The sequence below is a fragment of the Lycorma delicatula genome, chromosome 2, assembly GCF_047948215.1.
Source record: "Lycorma delicatula isolate Av1 chromosome 2, ASM4794821v1, whole genome shotgun sequence".
Taxonomy (NCBI): Eukaryota; Metazoa; Arthropoda; class Insecta; order Hemiptera; family Fulgoridae; genus Lycorma; species Lycorma delicatula.
Genome location: NC_134456.1, coordinates 169,131,047 through 169,144,212, shown reverse-complemented (window position 1 = coordinate 169,144,212; position 13,166 = coordinate 169,131,047). Strand labels below are relative to the sequence as shown.

At 32.6% G+C, this 13,166-nt stretch overlaps 1 protein-coding gene across 4 annotated transcripts in view; it reads left to right on the top strand.

The window, feature by feature from the left end:
• Window positions 1–125: 125 nt before the first annotated feature.
• LOC142319425 (coiled-coil domain-containing protein 77-like) overlaps window positions 126–13,166 on the top strand; it is a 49,783-nt gene continuing 36,742 nt past the window's right edge. The window contains exons 1-2 of one of the 4 annotated variants that reach the window (XM_075356696.1): window positions 134–882; window positions 985–1,045. In XM_075356696.1, coding sequence (XP_075212811.1) covers window positions 1,043–1,045 — 3 coding nt within the window. In that variant the 5' untranslated portion in view covers window positions 134–882; window positions 985–1,042. Of the gene's footprint in view, window positions 1,046–13,166 lie in introns of all 4 variants that reach the window. The other 3 variants (XM_075356698.1, XM_075356697.1, XM_075356695.1) reach the window with 3 other exon arrangements.

Sequence of the window (13,166 nt, the reverse complement as noted above, 5' to 3'; positions counted from 1 at the left end):
AGTGAAGGAATAAGTTGGTTACACATTAACCTATGAACAAAATTAACAAGCATATATGTACCCGTGACTTATGAGATATGTCAAAAGAAAATTAGGCAAGGATAAATCGTTACAATTTTATCTCTTTCGGAATAAGCTTATAAAACAAAGGGTAATTCTGAGCAATTATTCCACCTACTTCAATTTTACCATAGTGCAATATGCAATATACTAGCAGTCAACATGAAGACCAAACAAAAGACAAAATTTGCCGGAACGTTACCAATATAATTATAATTTTTAACCAAACTTAACCTACGCTCGCTAACCCCGATTAGCAAGGTTTCTGCAGTTAGTGGGTTAAGTTTGGATCGGTTGATTACATTTATATATACATATATATATGTGGTTATCTTATAAACATTGCCCTTGTTTCGCAAATTTTTTTTCTTATTTCGTCTTCATGTTGACTTCTAATATAACATATGCAATGTGAAAAAAATTGTGGTGAGGGGAATAATTACTCAGAATTACCAAACGAAGCTTTAATATTAACAAATATTTTTTTGGTTTATAAACACTCGCCGCCAGATGCGCTACTGATTGTAGTATTCTTTAGCAATATAATTTCAGTACAGACTCGTACATATGTTTGTATGAAGCCGTTAAACATGTGTAAAAGTATCCTGGAAAGTTCGGGGACAGTTGTTATAAATTTGTAAAATTATTAGATTATGTGACTCTTTAGTGTCCTGACTATGGTTATAAGTATCTACCGGTTTTATTTTTTACAGTTATTAGCATTACTCTGTATTTTTATTTTATCTTGTACCAGTGTTTTGCGGAACAAATTGATGCACACATTTTAATCATTAAACTTGTATTTCAAGTATATTTTCCAATGTAAGTGTAACTGATGCTGAAAATTAATCACTTTTAATGTTTTTTATTGTTTCTCTTGATGATAACAAACGTAAGGCTATAGAAAGATTGTCATTTTTTTAGTGTCTGACGAATCTGTTCAAGAAATAATTTGAAAAAACATTACATTATTTTCTATTGAATGGTAAGAATTTACTATTTTATGTTTATATTTTAAATTATTTGAATTTTTTAACCATGCTAGAATGTTGTGGAGACCGTAACATATTAGTTTCGTAAATTATATTAAACCATGTCACTTAAAGTTAAACTTAAATTTTGGTACCATATATATCATTTTTGGATAATTATTTACAATTTCCCCCTGCCACCAAACTCCGAGATATTGAGATATATTAATCTAAACAGAGGAATATAAGACAATTTAAGCAGTAGAAACATTTAAGTCAGAAACTCGTAAAAATATGCATAACAAACCTTAAAATTCATGATTCAGAATTGTCTGGCTGCTGCTGTTGCTTACTACAACCGTTTAAAGCTACCCTATTGTTTTGAAGAGGTCGTAGATTCACGATTTGATGTTCGGATTGGGTCGGCGGAATGTGAATTCGATCAAATGGTGCTTTTGGTTACCTAACCTTAGCCACATTTGCCCGAATTTCAAACCATATCATATTGTTTGCATATGAATCGCAGTGTCTGGATTGTAAAAGTTACACAGTGGTTGATTAACTCTAAAGTGGTTGTAACTTTCAAATTGCAAACTGTTATAAGACCTCAAACAGTCACTATTTACAGTAGTACCAGAAAAAAATGTACTGTTTGAGTATAGTTAAGAAAGTTTCACTTAAGTGAGTTGGAACTGAAATAAAAACACTTTACTGCCACTCTCAGTACCTCTTACTTAGTTATATTTTCTGTGACCTATTTTTCCTTCATTTATTTGTTTTACAGTTACTCCTACAAGACTCCTGAACTACAGTCTGTAAACCAACTTGATGAAGGTATGAACTCAATCAACAGTACTTACGTATTAACGCCACCGCAGCTACAGCTTTATTTAAAAACAAAGTCAATCGGATCTCGGTGGTATAGAGTTTAACATAGATTCAAAATAGTCTCTTTATTAATTTCAATATATGGTTATTTATTTTATAAATATAATTTAACCAAACTTAACCTACGCTCACTAACCTTGACTAATTAACAGGAGTGTTTTGATTATTTAAATAATTGCAATAATTACTGAATTTATTAAATAAATACTCAAAAAATTATGGTGTTAATTAGTCAAGGTTAGCGAGCAAAGCAAGCATAGGTTAAGTTTGGTTAAATTATATTTATAAAATAAATAAATATAAATAACCATTTATTAAAATTAATAAAGAGATGTTCATTTTCCATCGAAATCCGATTGACTACTTTGGTTTTAAATAAAGCTGTAGCTGTGGTGGCATTAATACGTAAGTACCCAATCAACATATATATGAGAATATGCCAATCTCAGAGCACAACAAATTGGCAACGTAGTTAAATTATGATAGAAAACCCAAGCAATTTTATTTTGGTGAGATTGTTTTGTCTCATTTTGTTCAATTTTTTATGGTAAGAATCAACTGTACTAATAATTTTGTGACAATAAAGCACTTACCTTTCTTAATTTAATATCATAGATTTATGCAATCCAGACATTTGCTAGATTTTGATAAAACACTGCAGTCATACAAAAACCTGCACAAAGATAGACTATTAAATGATAAAATAATAAACTGTAATTATGTAAACAAATATCCACTGCATGAAAAAGCTTGATCATATGAACGTAACTGCAACTGAATTACATGATCCTCAAATGTTGATTTTCAGACTTGCAATAAGTAAGAAATCTTTTGTTGCTCCCTGTGATGGAGATAGTTTATTCAATCCAATGCCTTTCAGACTCTTGAGACCTCTTTCCTTATCGTTTGCAAATCATTTCATAGAATATCTCAATATGAAAGGTTTTGGTAAGAGAGATAGTAAACAATTACCCATTTTTATTGTATTTTATTTTTTTGTGATTATCAGCATTTTTTTAATTGCATTATAATTGAAAAATACTAACTGCTAGAAATGTTTAATTATTGTAATTGATACACATTTTAAAATTGTTTTTTCTATAAATTTTACAATTAAAACAATGTTTTTCCTTACTGAAATGCAATAGTTTACTTCCTTAATTTCTCTTTAATCATTTTCTTATTTGTTATTAAAATTGATTAGTTTTATTTAAAAATAACAATCATATGATTAACCACCCTGAGAGATGTCCCTTGCACCACGTTCAAATACTCCTCTATTTCCAGGTTAACTTACCAATTACTCCCATTTCCTTTTAGATTTTCTATAATTTTCTTCATTACACTTTCTACTGATACTTCTAGGACTTTTGTTTCAAAAATCCTATCCTCTCCTCTAAGTCTAAGTCTAATCCTCTTCTGTGTCATAGTCAGTTACTTTCCCATTTCGAAGTATTAGCTTTTAAAAGAAGCTTGTTTTTAGAAGAAAGAAATATTTAAGTTTCAAGCCTATTTTTCTTCTAGGAATACTATTATAAAGGTTGATTTGGGTAAAAAAAGAAAATTTTTCTTTTTATAATTTGGTACTTTCCCATTAAACAGAGACCATCCTAACACAGCATGATGCAACTGTTAGGTTTAGGTTCATTTGCTATCTATGTTGAAGAAAATACTCTTCTTAATAGATAGGCGCTTATCACAGTCAAGGTCAATTTAGTCGGCCCAAGATCGGTGCTGTTCAGGGACACATCTAGCCACTATTTAGATTGGCTGAATGCATATGGTGATCAGTGGCCAGAGGCAACGTATTCAATAAGCTCCTCAGTGACATCAAGTTTTGGGACTGTTCAAGCACGAAAGTAGTTTGTGAAATTTCAAGAATTTTTTATAATATAAATAAAGGCCCCCCTATACTGTGTGCACAAGCTTTTTTAAAAACGTCATTCTTCCTTCTGAAATAGGTGGCCTCCGTTTAATCAGAAAGTACCATAATTTTAACTACTTTTGGATTACTAAAGTCAAAAAAAGTTAAAAGTCTTTAAAAAATTAGACCTGACATGAAAATGAAGAATTTTTCTGAAATAAACTTAGGTAGACATAGTATATATTTTTTTTTTCCATTTTAAAAGTTAAAGCTAGGTAATTAACATAACTCTACTTCAAAGCTAACACATTAAAAAAAAATTAATTTGATAGACTATTTATGGATGTATTTCAATAATGTATAATTCTCCTTATTTATTTATTTAGAGTATGGCATCAAAACACAACACCAATTACAGTCAAAAATTACAAACAAAGATTTAACAAATTAATATAAGCTACTGATTCTGGAGTTGCCATCAGGAAATCATCAGGATTCCCTTCATAAGCTGTCCTCAGGCAAACTTCTGTGATGTGTTTAACAGTTTGATTTTCACCACAGTCGCAAAGGGGCGTCGGTGTTTTACCCCATTTATATAGGAAATAGGTGTACCTACCATGCTGAGTTCATATTGCGTTTAGCGTTGACCATGTCTTACGTGGCAAGTCAAAGCCCGGCGGTCTTTGAATAATACATGGGATTTGGTTATGCTGCCTTGTGGTCCATTCTTGACACTAGGAGTCAGTTAGGTTAAATCCGTCCTCTGTGACAGCAATTGCTGTTTTGATAGGTGGCTTTCTAGATCGAAGGCAACCACGATTGGCATCCTCAATGTCCTCATGTATTGGTAGGTTTCAGTTGTCTATAATCTTACTCTCACAAGAGCGTTCATACAGCACAGGTTTGGGGGTGGTATGTGGCTCAATACCGGGAGCCATTTCAGCAGCCGAGAAGACGAGGTTCAGAGCCAATGTGCGCAAAGGGGAAGCCGATGCTCCCCACGTTGTTCCACAGAGCTTATGTATAATGTTGTTTCTCACTTTCAATTTCTTTGCAGTTTTCATTAGGTGCTCCTTAAATGAAAGTGTTCTATCAAGTGTCAAGCCTAGGTATTTTGATGTCTTATTGTGAAAGAGCCATGTATTCTCGAATAGAATTTTAAGCTCCCTATTAGCGAACTTGTTACTCAGATGGAAGCATGACACCTCTGTTTTACTAGCATTTGGTTGGAGGCCCATCTCTGGAAGTACCTTCCCAGTTTCTCCAGGTCAGCCATCAGCACCTCCTCCAACTCTTCAAATGATCTACATTTTGTTGTTAGCACCCAGTCATCAGCGTAGGCATGCTTTTTAGATGTTGTCTCTGGCATGTTTGCAACATAGAGACTGAAAAGGAGAGTTCTTTAAAATTCAGTTAAAGTAAAAACATAAAATTATCATCATTTCATTCAAACAAGTTTGACTTTTATGAATCTAGAGAGGGCATCACATTATTCAAAATTCTATGAATTGTTTAACATTTTAAGGAAAATTGGTAGGAAATGATTTATAAGTCTGTATAAGAATCAAGAAGTAGTGAATGTTATAAGAGATGAAGGAACCCAAACTCCAGTTCAGAAAGGAATGGCACAGGGTGTTCAGATTCATGTGTTTTTTTCATACTCTTGATAAATGTAGACATCCTGTCATTTTCTTATTTTTTAATAATGTACCAGCTTTGAGCTTAAGTATTATTAAGCAATTAATAACTTATGATGGCACTTTCCTTTAAACTGTGAACTAAACACATTACTAATTTTATATCTGTTCTAGCTATAACATATATTTTGTATTAACTACAGTATGTAACTATTATGATTTAATTAATTAATTATAATTAATTCAGTGCAATTTTAAAAGTAAATAAAGGAAGTGTAAATTATCCATAGTTTATCTATCCGGCAATTACTTAGTGTATGCTGATTTAAAGACTGCCGATGGTCAGCTCCGAATAATAAGTAACATGTATGACCATAATATAAAGCACATTAATAAAATACAATAAATAAATTAAAATTATAAATATAATGTAATTAACATAATTATTCTATCAATATTCTCAATTAGTAACAGGAATCTGGCCTGTCCCATTCCCACTGCTTCAACTTAATTTAGAAGTAATATAAGAATAAAAAAGTCAAACTGGAGTGTAGTTACTATTCAAGGATAATAAATAAAATTAAAATTCACAGGTAACATTGCCTTTCTGACAGAAACAGACTTCCAAGAAATTCTGAATGGCATAGATTCATTGCCAAGAAATATATTTTGAAATTAAACAAAATAAGATTAAATATAACAAAAAGGTGAATAATGAGAATTGCATAGTAAGGCAAGAAAACATAATGTACCACAAGTTGCAGAATTTGTGTACCAAAAGAATAATATTTCTTAGATGGAGAAAAAAAGCTAGAAATCAGTAGGTGGTACAAGCAAGGAGAGCTTTCATGTAGGAAAACATTTTGTTAGTATTGGATATATCTTGATATTAAATATTTTTTAATATTTTTGTGGATTATAGCACATAATGGTAGCAAAATATGTGACAATAAATAAGGAAAAGTGTTTAGAAATTTGGTACAAGGGTTGTTAAAAATAAAGTAAAAATTATCTAAGAATAAAGGAGAAAAAATAATATAAATTTTCATACTTTAACCATGAAACAGGGTGATATAAAAGGTAGATTTGGAGAGTTGTGATCTGGAATAGTGGTAAATAATTTAATGTACAGAATGAAAATGACAAAAATATGTCCTAAAATTATACTCTGTGTAAAGAAGTTTAAAGTAGATCCTAGCACCATAATATAATGTTGTTAAAATTATATAAAAGAATGTTACAGTTAAACAGAAGATCTGTGCTTAAAGTATTACACAGAGATTATTAAAAAAGATGTAAAGTAGCAAGTCAAATTTTTTATATCTCATCAAACGTTGAAAAAATGATTAAGATATAATGAATGGTACTAATCATCAAAGCAGCTATTTAGAAACAAATTGCATTACTGCAAGTATAATTTAGTATTAATTTTTTTTTCAAATATAAAATATTAATTCAACAGTTTATTATAGTTGCCCAGTTTTTTTAGGAATTAAAACTAAAAATTATTAATTTTGTAATTAATTTTAACTGATGATTTCTAAAATAAAAAAATATTACATTAAGGAATAACAACAGTATTTAAAAAACTACATTTAATTTAGTTTGTCATCCATCGTTCAATTATACATCCTGATCCCTTAGGAAGATACCCTCCTTCAGGTTTCAGCTTTACCAGAGGTCATCTTCAGTACCTTGGCAATGACATCTTTCAGTCAAGCCTCAGCCAGGATGCCACAAGTGACATTTCCATCGGTGTACTACTAACTCCAAACAAACCACATCTAGCCAAGTCTCAAACAAGAATGAATAACTTTCTAAGAACGTTCAGTTATATACATGACAAATTGAGTTTCTAATGTATTCAGTTAATGGAGCTCACAAAAACTGTTATGTGATTTTTGTGTTGTAGACAATTAGTTCACCATATAAGCTTTAAGCTTGACTGGGAATATAAAATGAAAATTTTATAGCATATGAAAAATGCCCTGTCTGACCAGGTTTTAGGTATGGAATTATTCAGATGAAGGCAAAGGTCATTCTGTCACAAGGTCTACCAAAATAAAGTAACTATTATTTTAAATAAATATCAAATTGGATATTTCTAGGCAGTCATATTTAGCAATAAATTTTAATGGAAAAAAAGAAAAAATATTATTAATTTTTAAATTATTTGTATACTGTAATGGAATTAGGAATGTAAATTTTTAATATTAATGGATGACCTTAAACTATATCTATCTTCATTGTTAAATTATCAACAAAAGCATTCTAGATGAAAATAGATTAGAGATAAATACTTTATGATACAACAATTCTTGTTTTAAGTGTATATCTTACTGCAGTATGTAATATAGTTAAAGGCTTATACAAAGCAACATCCCTGTAGTCTGTACATCATATATTAAAACTTAATTAGTAAAGTGCTTTAGTATAATAGGAGAACTACTTCATTGACTTCTGAATAACTATTTAAAATAAATTGGTTACCATATACAGTACACATTCATATCAACAGGTCTATATGAATATCTGTTAGTGCAGATATGCATGTAGACCTGGTAAAAAGCTGCAGCAGTAGACCTGGTAAGTTGGTGACATATGAAGCTTGTTAATAATTCTTACCAACTGTGAGCTGCATGTTTAAGAGATTATTGGCAAAACTTTGGAGGAATGTCCAGATGTGCATAAGATGGGAAACATGTGTTCAATCTCCACACACTTTAAAACAATTAATTAAGATAGAGACATGCTGTTGATATATGCTTGTACATATACCCACTTGATGGTATGTGCTTTAGGCATACATTCCATGCAAGCTGGAAGCCAAAACTGGCTTGTCTAAAACTAAAAGAATGATTGAAGCTGTGGTCCTGGCCATTTTCCTTGGGCGCTTAAATAAAAAGGGAATGAATATCTCAACAGAATTGTCACAGGAAATATGAGATATAAATTAAGTTACTGAATGCAGAGGTCAAGGAGTAATCCAAATAGTTCCACATTTTGGAAATTTTATGACTATTCATTGATACTGGGATCATAAATGTCCATAGGCTTACTTTTGAAAAACTGTAAAAGCTTCAGAGACCAATTCATAACAAACTGCATGGGATGTTCATGAAGGTTGTTCTGCATGATAGTACACTAGTCCACAGACTTAACTGTGCAGTTACAGTGGAAGATCGTTGAGGTATCCCCTATTGGGTGGACACTTTTTCTTGCCTCTGGGACCATCGTCAGTTATTACTTCAGAGGATAGATGAAATTTTTATTTTGTTGCGTGTGAAAATGCCATATCTATCTGGGATTTGAACCCAGGACCTCCAGATGAACGGCAGAGATGCTACAACTCATGCCATGGAGGCCAACTGTAGGGTGGACTTGGCACAAATTTTCTAACCATCTTCTAAATTTTCTTCTTTAAATTAATTGGTCTGGTGGCTATCCAGCACTTTATAACCAACAAGAAATTCATGGATGGGATTAATTACTGGCTGGATACCCTGGTGACAGCAGTGTTCTTTGATAAGGGTTTGCAGAAGCTTGTATTACTGTATAAGTAACTTAATGTTGGTAGTAGCTGTGTGTAGGTACTTAGATACATAATTTTTTCTCATGTAACTTTGTTTTACCAGTCAATCAGAAATCAAAATTTTCCAAAAAACCAATTTACATTAAAATATAAATTCCATTCGAAAGTAATAGTTTTGATGAAAAAAACTATGTTGAAACAGTTCATTTGGTGACTAGGAAATAAATAATTGGTTTTGTTAACATTTATTTGCTAGTAAAAATAATAAAATGAATTTATTTGATTCATAGTTAACAAGTATACATTGAAAAATAATTCACCAGACTTTGTCATAACTATCAGCCTTGTTATAGCAAGCTGTTTTAACTCTTCCTCACTCTCACTTTAAGCTAGATAGAAAATTTAGAAAGATAATAAACCAGAAGATAGAAAGGATAAAAACTAAATATTATACTCCTCTATGGATGTCTTTCTGTACTTTTCCACCTCCCTACAGTAGCGATCAGATTATACCCCCAAACCTTTCCATTCAAGTAATCAATCAGTTCTTCCTTTAACCATTCTTTAATAAACTATATGTTGCACAGTTCCTTTGAAATAGAACATCTCCCTACTAATTGATTTATTTCATCATTTACTAATTGATTTATTTCATCATTTACTTGATCATTACATATTGAGAGATTGACAGTGAAAATGTTTATAAAATTTCAATTTATTGGTATAAGAACATAAGTAAAACAAGACAAATCAATAATAATTACAATAGTAATAATAAGCAACAATAATAAATAACTGATTGTAGTAATCACAACAACAATAATAATAATAGTAATTATAATAATAATAAACAGTGCTTACATACAAAACATAATTTAAAGTAATCATCAGGATTTATTCACAGGTAGATAAATAATGAAAACCAGAATTCAGTTCCATTGACAAAAGACATTAGCAGACCACTAGTCTTAACACTTTTAACCACTAGTCTTGTATTAACAACAATAGTACAATAGATTAGACAAGTATAAAGTTCTTTGAGTGCAAATACCTTTGCCGTTCACAAATAAAACTACCCTGCCAGTTTATGAATGAAATTTAGTACATTATCTCTTTCATTCACATTCTAACAGTAACTCATCAAATCATTTCTTCTTTTCATGTGCTGGAATTACTTGTAGCATCTCCATAATTGGGCCAAACTTAGTTCACTAAAAATTTGCTTCTTCAATGACCTCACAGAACACTCTTCCTGACTGACATCTCGCAGATAGATGTCATAACGTCTCACTTAGACTGATTCGCAGAACTGATTTCAACTGGTCTTCCCCGGAGTATTTATATTCCAATCTTCTTTACCTGCTAGATTGGACTCAACTCGAAGCATGAGAATAATCATCCACCGTCACACATTCCTATGAAATTCCTACCCTGGTCCAGTAACTTCTCACAGAACAAACATTTGTTTAGGTGCGTCAGTGGGCAGTATTACAAAACACAATTGTTAAACGGACCTGTTACTTTAGGGTTTCTTTTAGCAAAAGAAACCAATCTGGATTCTTCACATTATTATATTTTCTACTAATCTTTTCTTAATTGGCAGGAATCTGTTACACAGGTCTGCTAAGCCGATCTTGTAATAATGTCAAATATTAGTCACCCAATATTTTGTTTCTATCACTTTACTGTTGCCAATATCACATCTGCAATGAAGAGCATTTGACTGTAGTGTGCCGTATCACTACACCTCCCTCATAGCATCACAGATATCATGTATAAAAATAAAAGACAATAATCAGTAATGGAGATAAAAAACATCACTGTTTCACTCCATTCCCTTTTGATAAAACTACAGGTTAGGCCTCCTCTGCACCAGACTAATAAATTAGTATTTTTGTATAACCTTTAATTATATTTATAAAGTAATTGGCAATTCCCGACTTGTGCAACCTGAAAAAAGGGCATCCCTATTCGTACTGTCAAAAGCAGCTATAAAATATATTTAAAAAAAGAAAAACAAGTAAAGTTATATTTTGTTGTATTACCCAGCAGAAAACATTCTGTAAGAATGTTAAATATCACTGAATATTTATTGTTAAAACTTGCCTGATTTTTTTTGTTCATTTCCTTGTTGTGCATTCAGTTTGTCAATATCCAAAAGAATGGCAGAAAAAATTTCATACAAGTTTATAAATGAAATACCCTTTTAATTTCTAACAACTTTTACTCCCTTCTTTAATTAGTGTAGTAATATAGAATGATTGAATGAGGTTGGCACAACTCTCTTCTCTAAAATACTATAAAAAAAGTTTTGGTGTAAAACCTATATTTCAAATTTGGTTGTAAAACTTCCCAGGAATTCTACCTACCCCTAGTGGATTATTATGCAAATTTTTTTACAGCCGTAATAACTTCTTCCATATGAATGGGCCCATCTAAGTCATCAACAGTGCTGTATGTGTCAGGTCTATTATATCTTTCAGAGATATACAACTGTTTAAAATAACGGACTTACTCTCATATCCTTACACATCGCCTACCACATACTCTTTTTTGATAAAATAACTCATTTCTTTAAATCCTTTTTTTAAGTGTAACTCAATCAACTTAACATTACATAACCTCTTAAACTTCTCTACATAAGCTCTTAATGTATTCCCTCTTAATATGCAGTTATTACTTTTAACATGATTTTTACCATTTCTGAACAGTTTTAATAACTAAACATTAGTTTTTTCTTAACCTACTCACTTTTTCTCCCCTTACTCCCCCAGGCCAGACATACAATTAAGTAAAACTCTGCCCAGGGGAGTGTTGTTTAACTCTAAGGGGCCTTCCCCCTACCGGCAGTAAATTCAGCATGGCAGGTCAGCCCCCGATTGGATCTTTTCATTCTTTATTGCCTACTCTAATGGGGTTACTCCATTACTGGTACGGGACTATGTCCTCCAGCTCCACATTTGCAATACCAATTAAACTACATTGTTTTGTTTTCTCTCAGCTCCTCTGGGCCGGACCGACTTTTAGGTATTACGCTACCCAGGGGAGTGTCTTTAAACTCTAACCAAAAGGTCTATGAGGGGAGTCCTGGCCAGTACACATACCGTTTCAGAAGAAGCCTTCCAATATGCTTTCACTACACCTAACAAGGTTCTTTGATGAATTCTCTCCAGTCTGACTCGGTTCCTCTGTATACCAACTGCATTCTTCCAAACAGGCATGACATATAACATAATGGAAGAAACCGCCAACATAACAGTTCGATGTTTAGACACCCACGGTTCAACCTGTGAGGTCATCAGACGACTTAATGCCTTAAGAGTCCTTTTATCCCTTTTATAGCACTCCAGAATGCGTTTGCTGAACCATAGTGATTTGTCGATTGTCACACCAAGGTACTTCACCTTAAAGCTTTCTTGTATGAGGTGATTCCTGACCTCCAACCTGATGGGACCAACTCTACGTTTCCTTGTTAAGGAAACATACCGACCTTTATCAAGAGCAAGTTCCAGACTGTAGTCTCTCAACCATATGTGGATCAAATCATGCGCAGCATTGTCCTAGTGCAGGATCCCTGCTCCGTCCTTCCACTAATCATAAGAATTAATCATTCACATAAGCAATTTACTGCGTATGCTGCGGCAACGTAATATGACTAGTAACACCCAATATGTCATCAAAAACAATGTCCCAAAGGAAGGAGCCCAACACTGAACTTTGTGGGACTTCCTCAAACATCTGGAAACTGAAGCACCCTTCCAAAGTCTCCATCTTGATCCATCTCTCATTTAAATAATCGCCGACTTTCTTAATCAGATAATTACTAATGCATGCCCTTATTTACCAGGGCAGGCATAATAACGTCCCAAGGCACGGAACCAAATGCATTGCAAATATCCAAGAACACCAAAACAGGGAAATTCCTCATCTTCCATGTTCCTTGTCTAAACTCCTTAGCCCAGTATACAACTCGTGATACAGCTTGAATGGCCGATCTGCCTGGCACAAAACCATATTGATTTTCATGTATACCACCTTCTCTATTGAGCCCCTCCATGATTCTTGGCGCCAACAACCTTCCAGCAACTTTACCAAATTTTTAAGGAGATATAACAGTCTAAACTCTCTCCGGCCATGTCATCAGCACCACCTTTGGGAAGGAAGACAAGCCACCCTTCCTTCCAACAAGCTGGGAATCTCCCACCTTCCAGTTC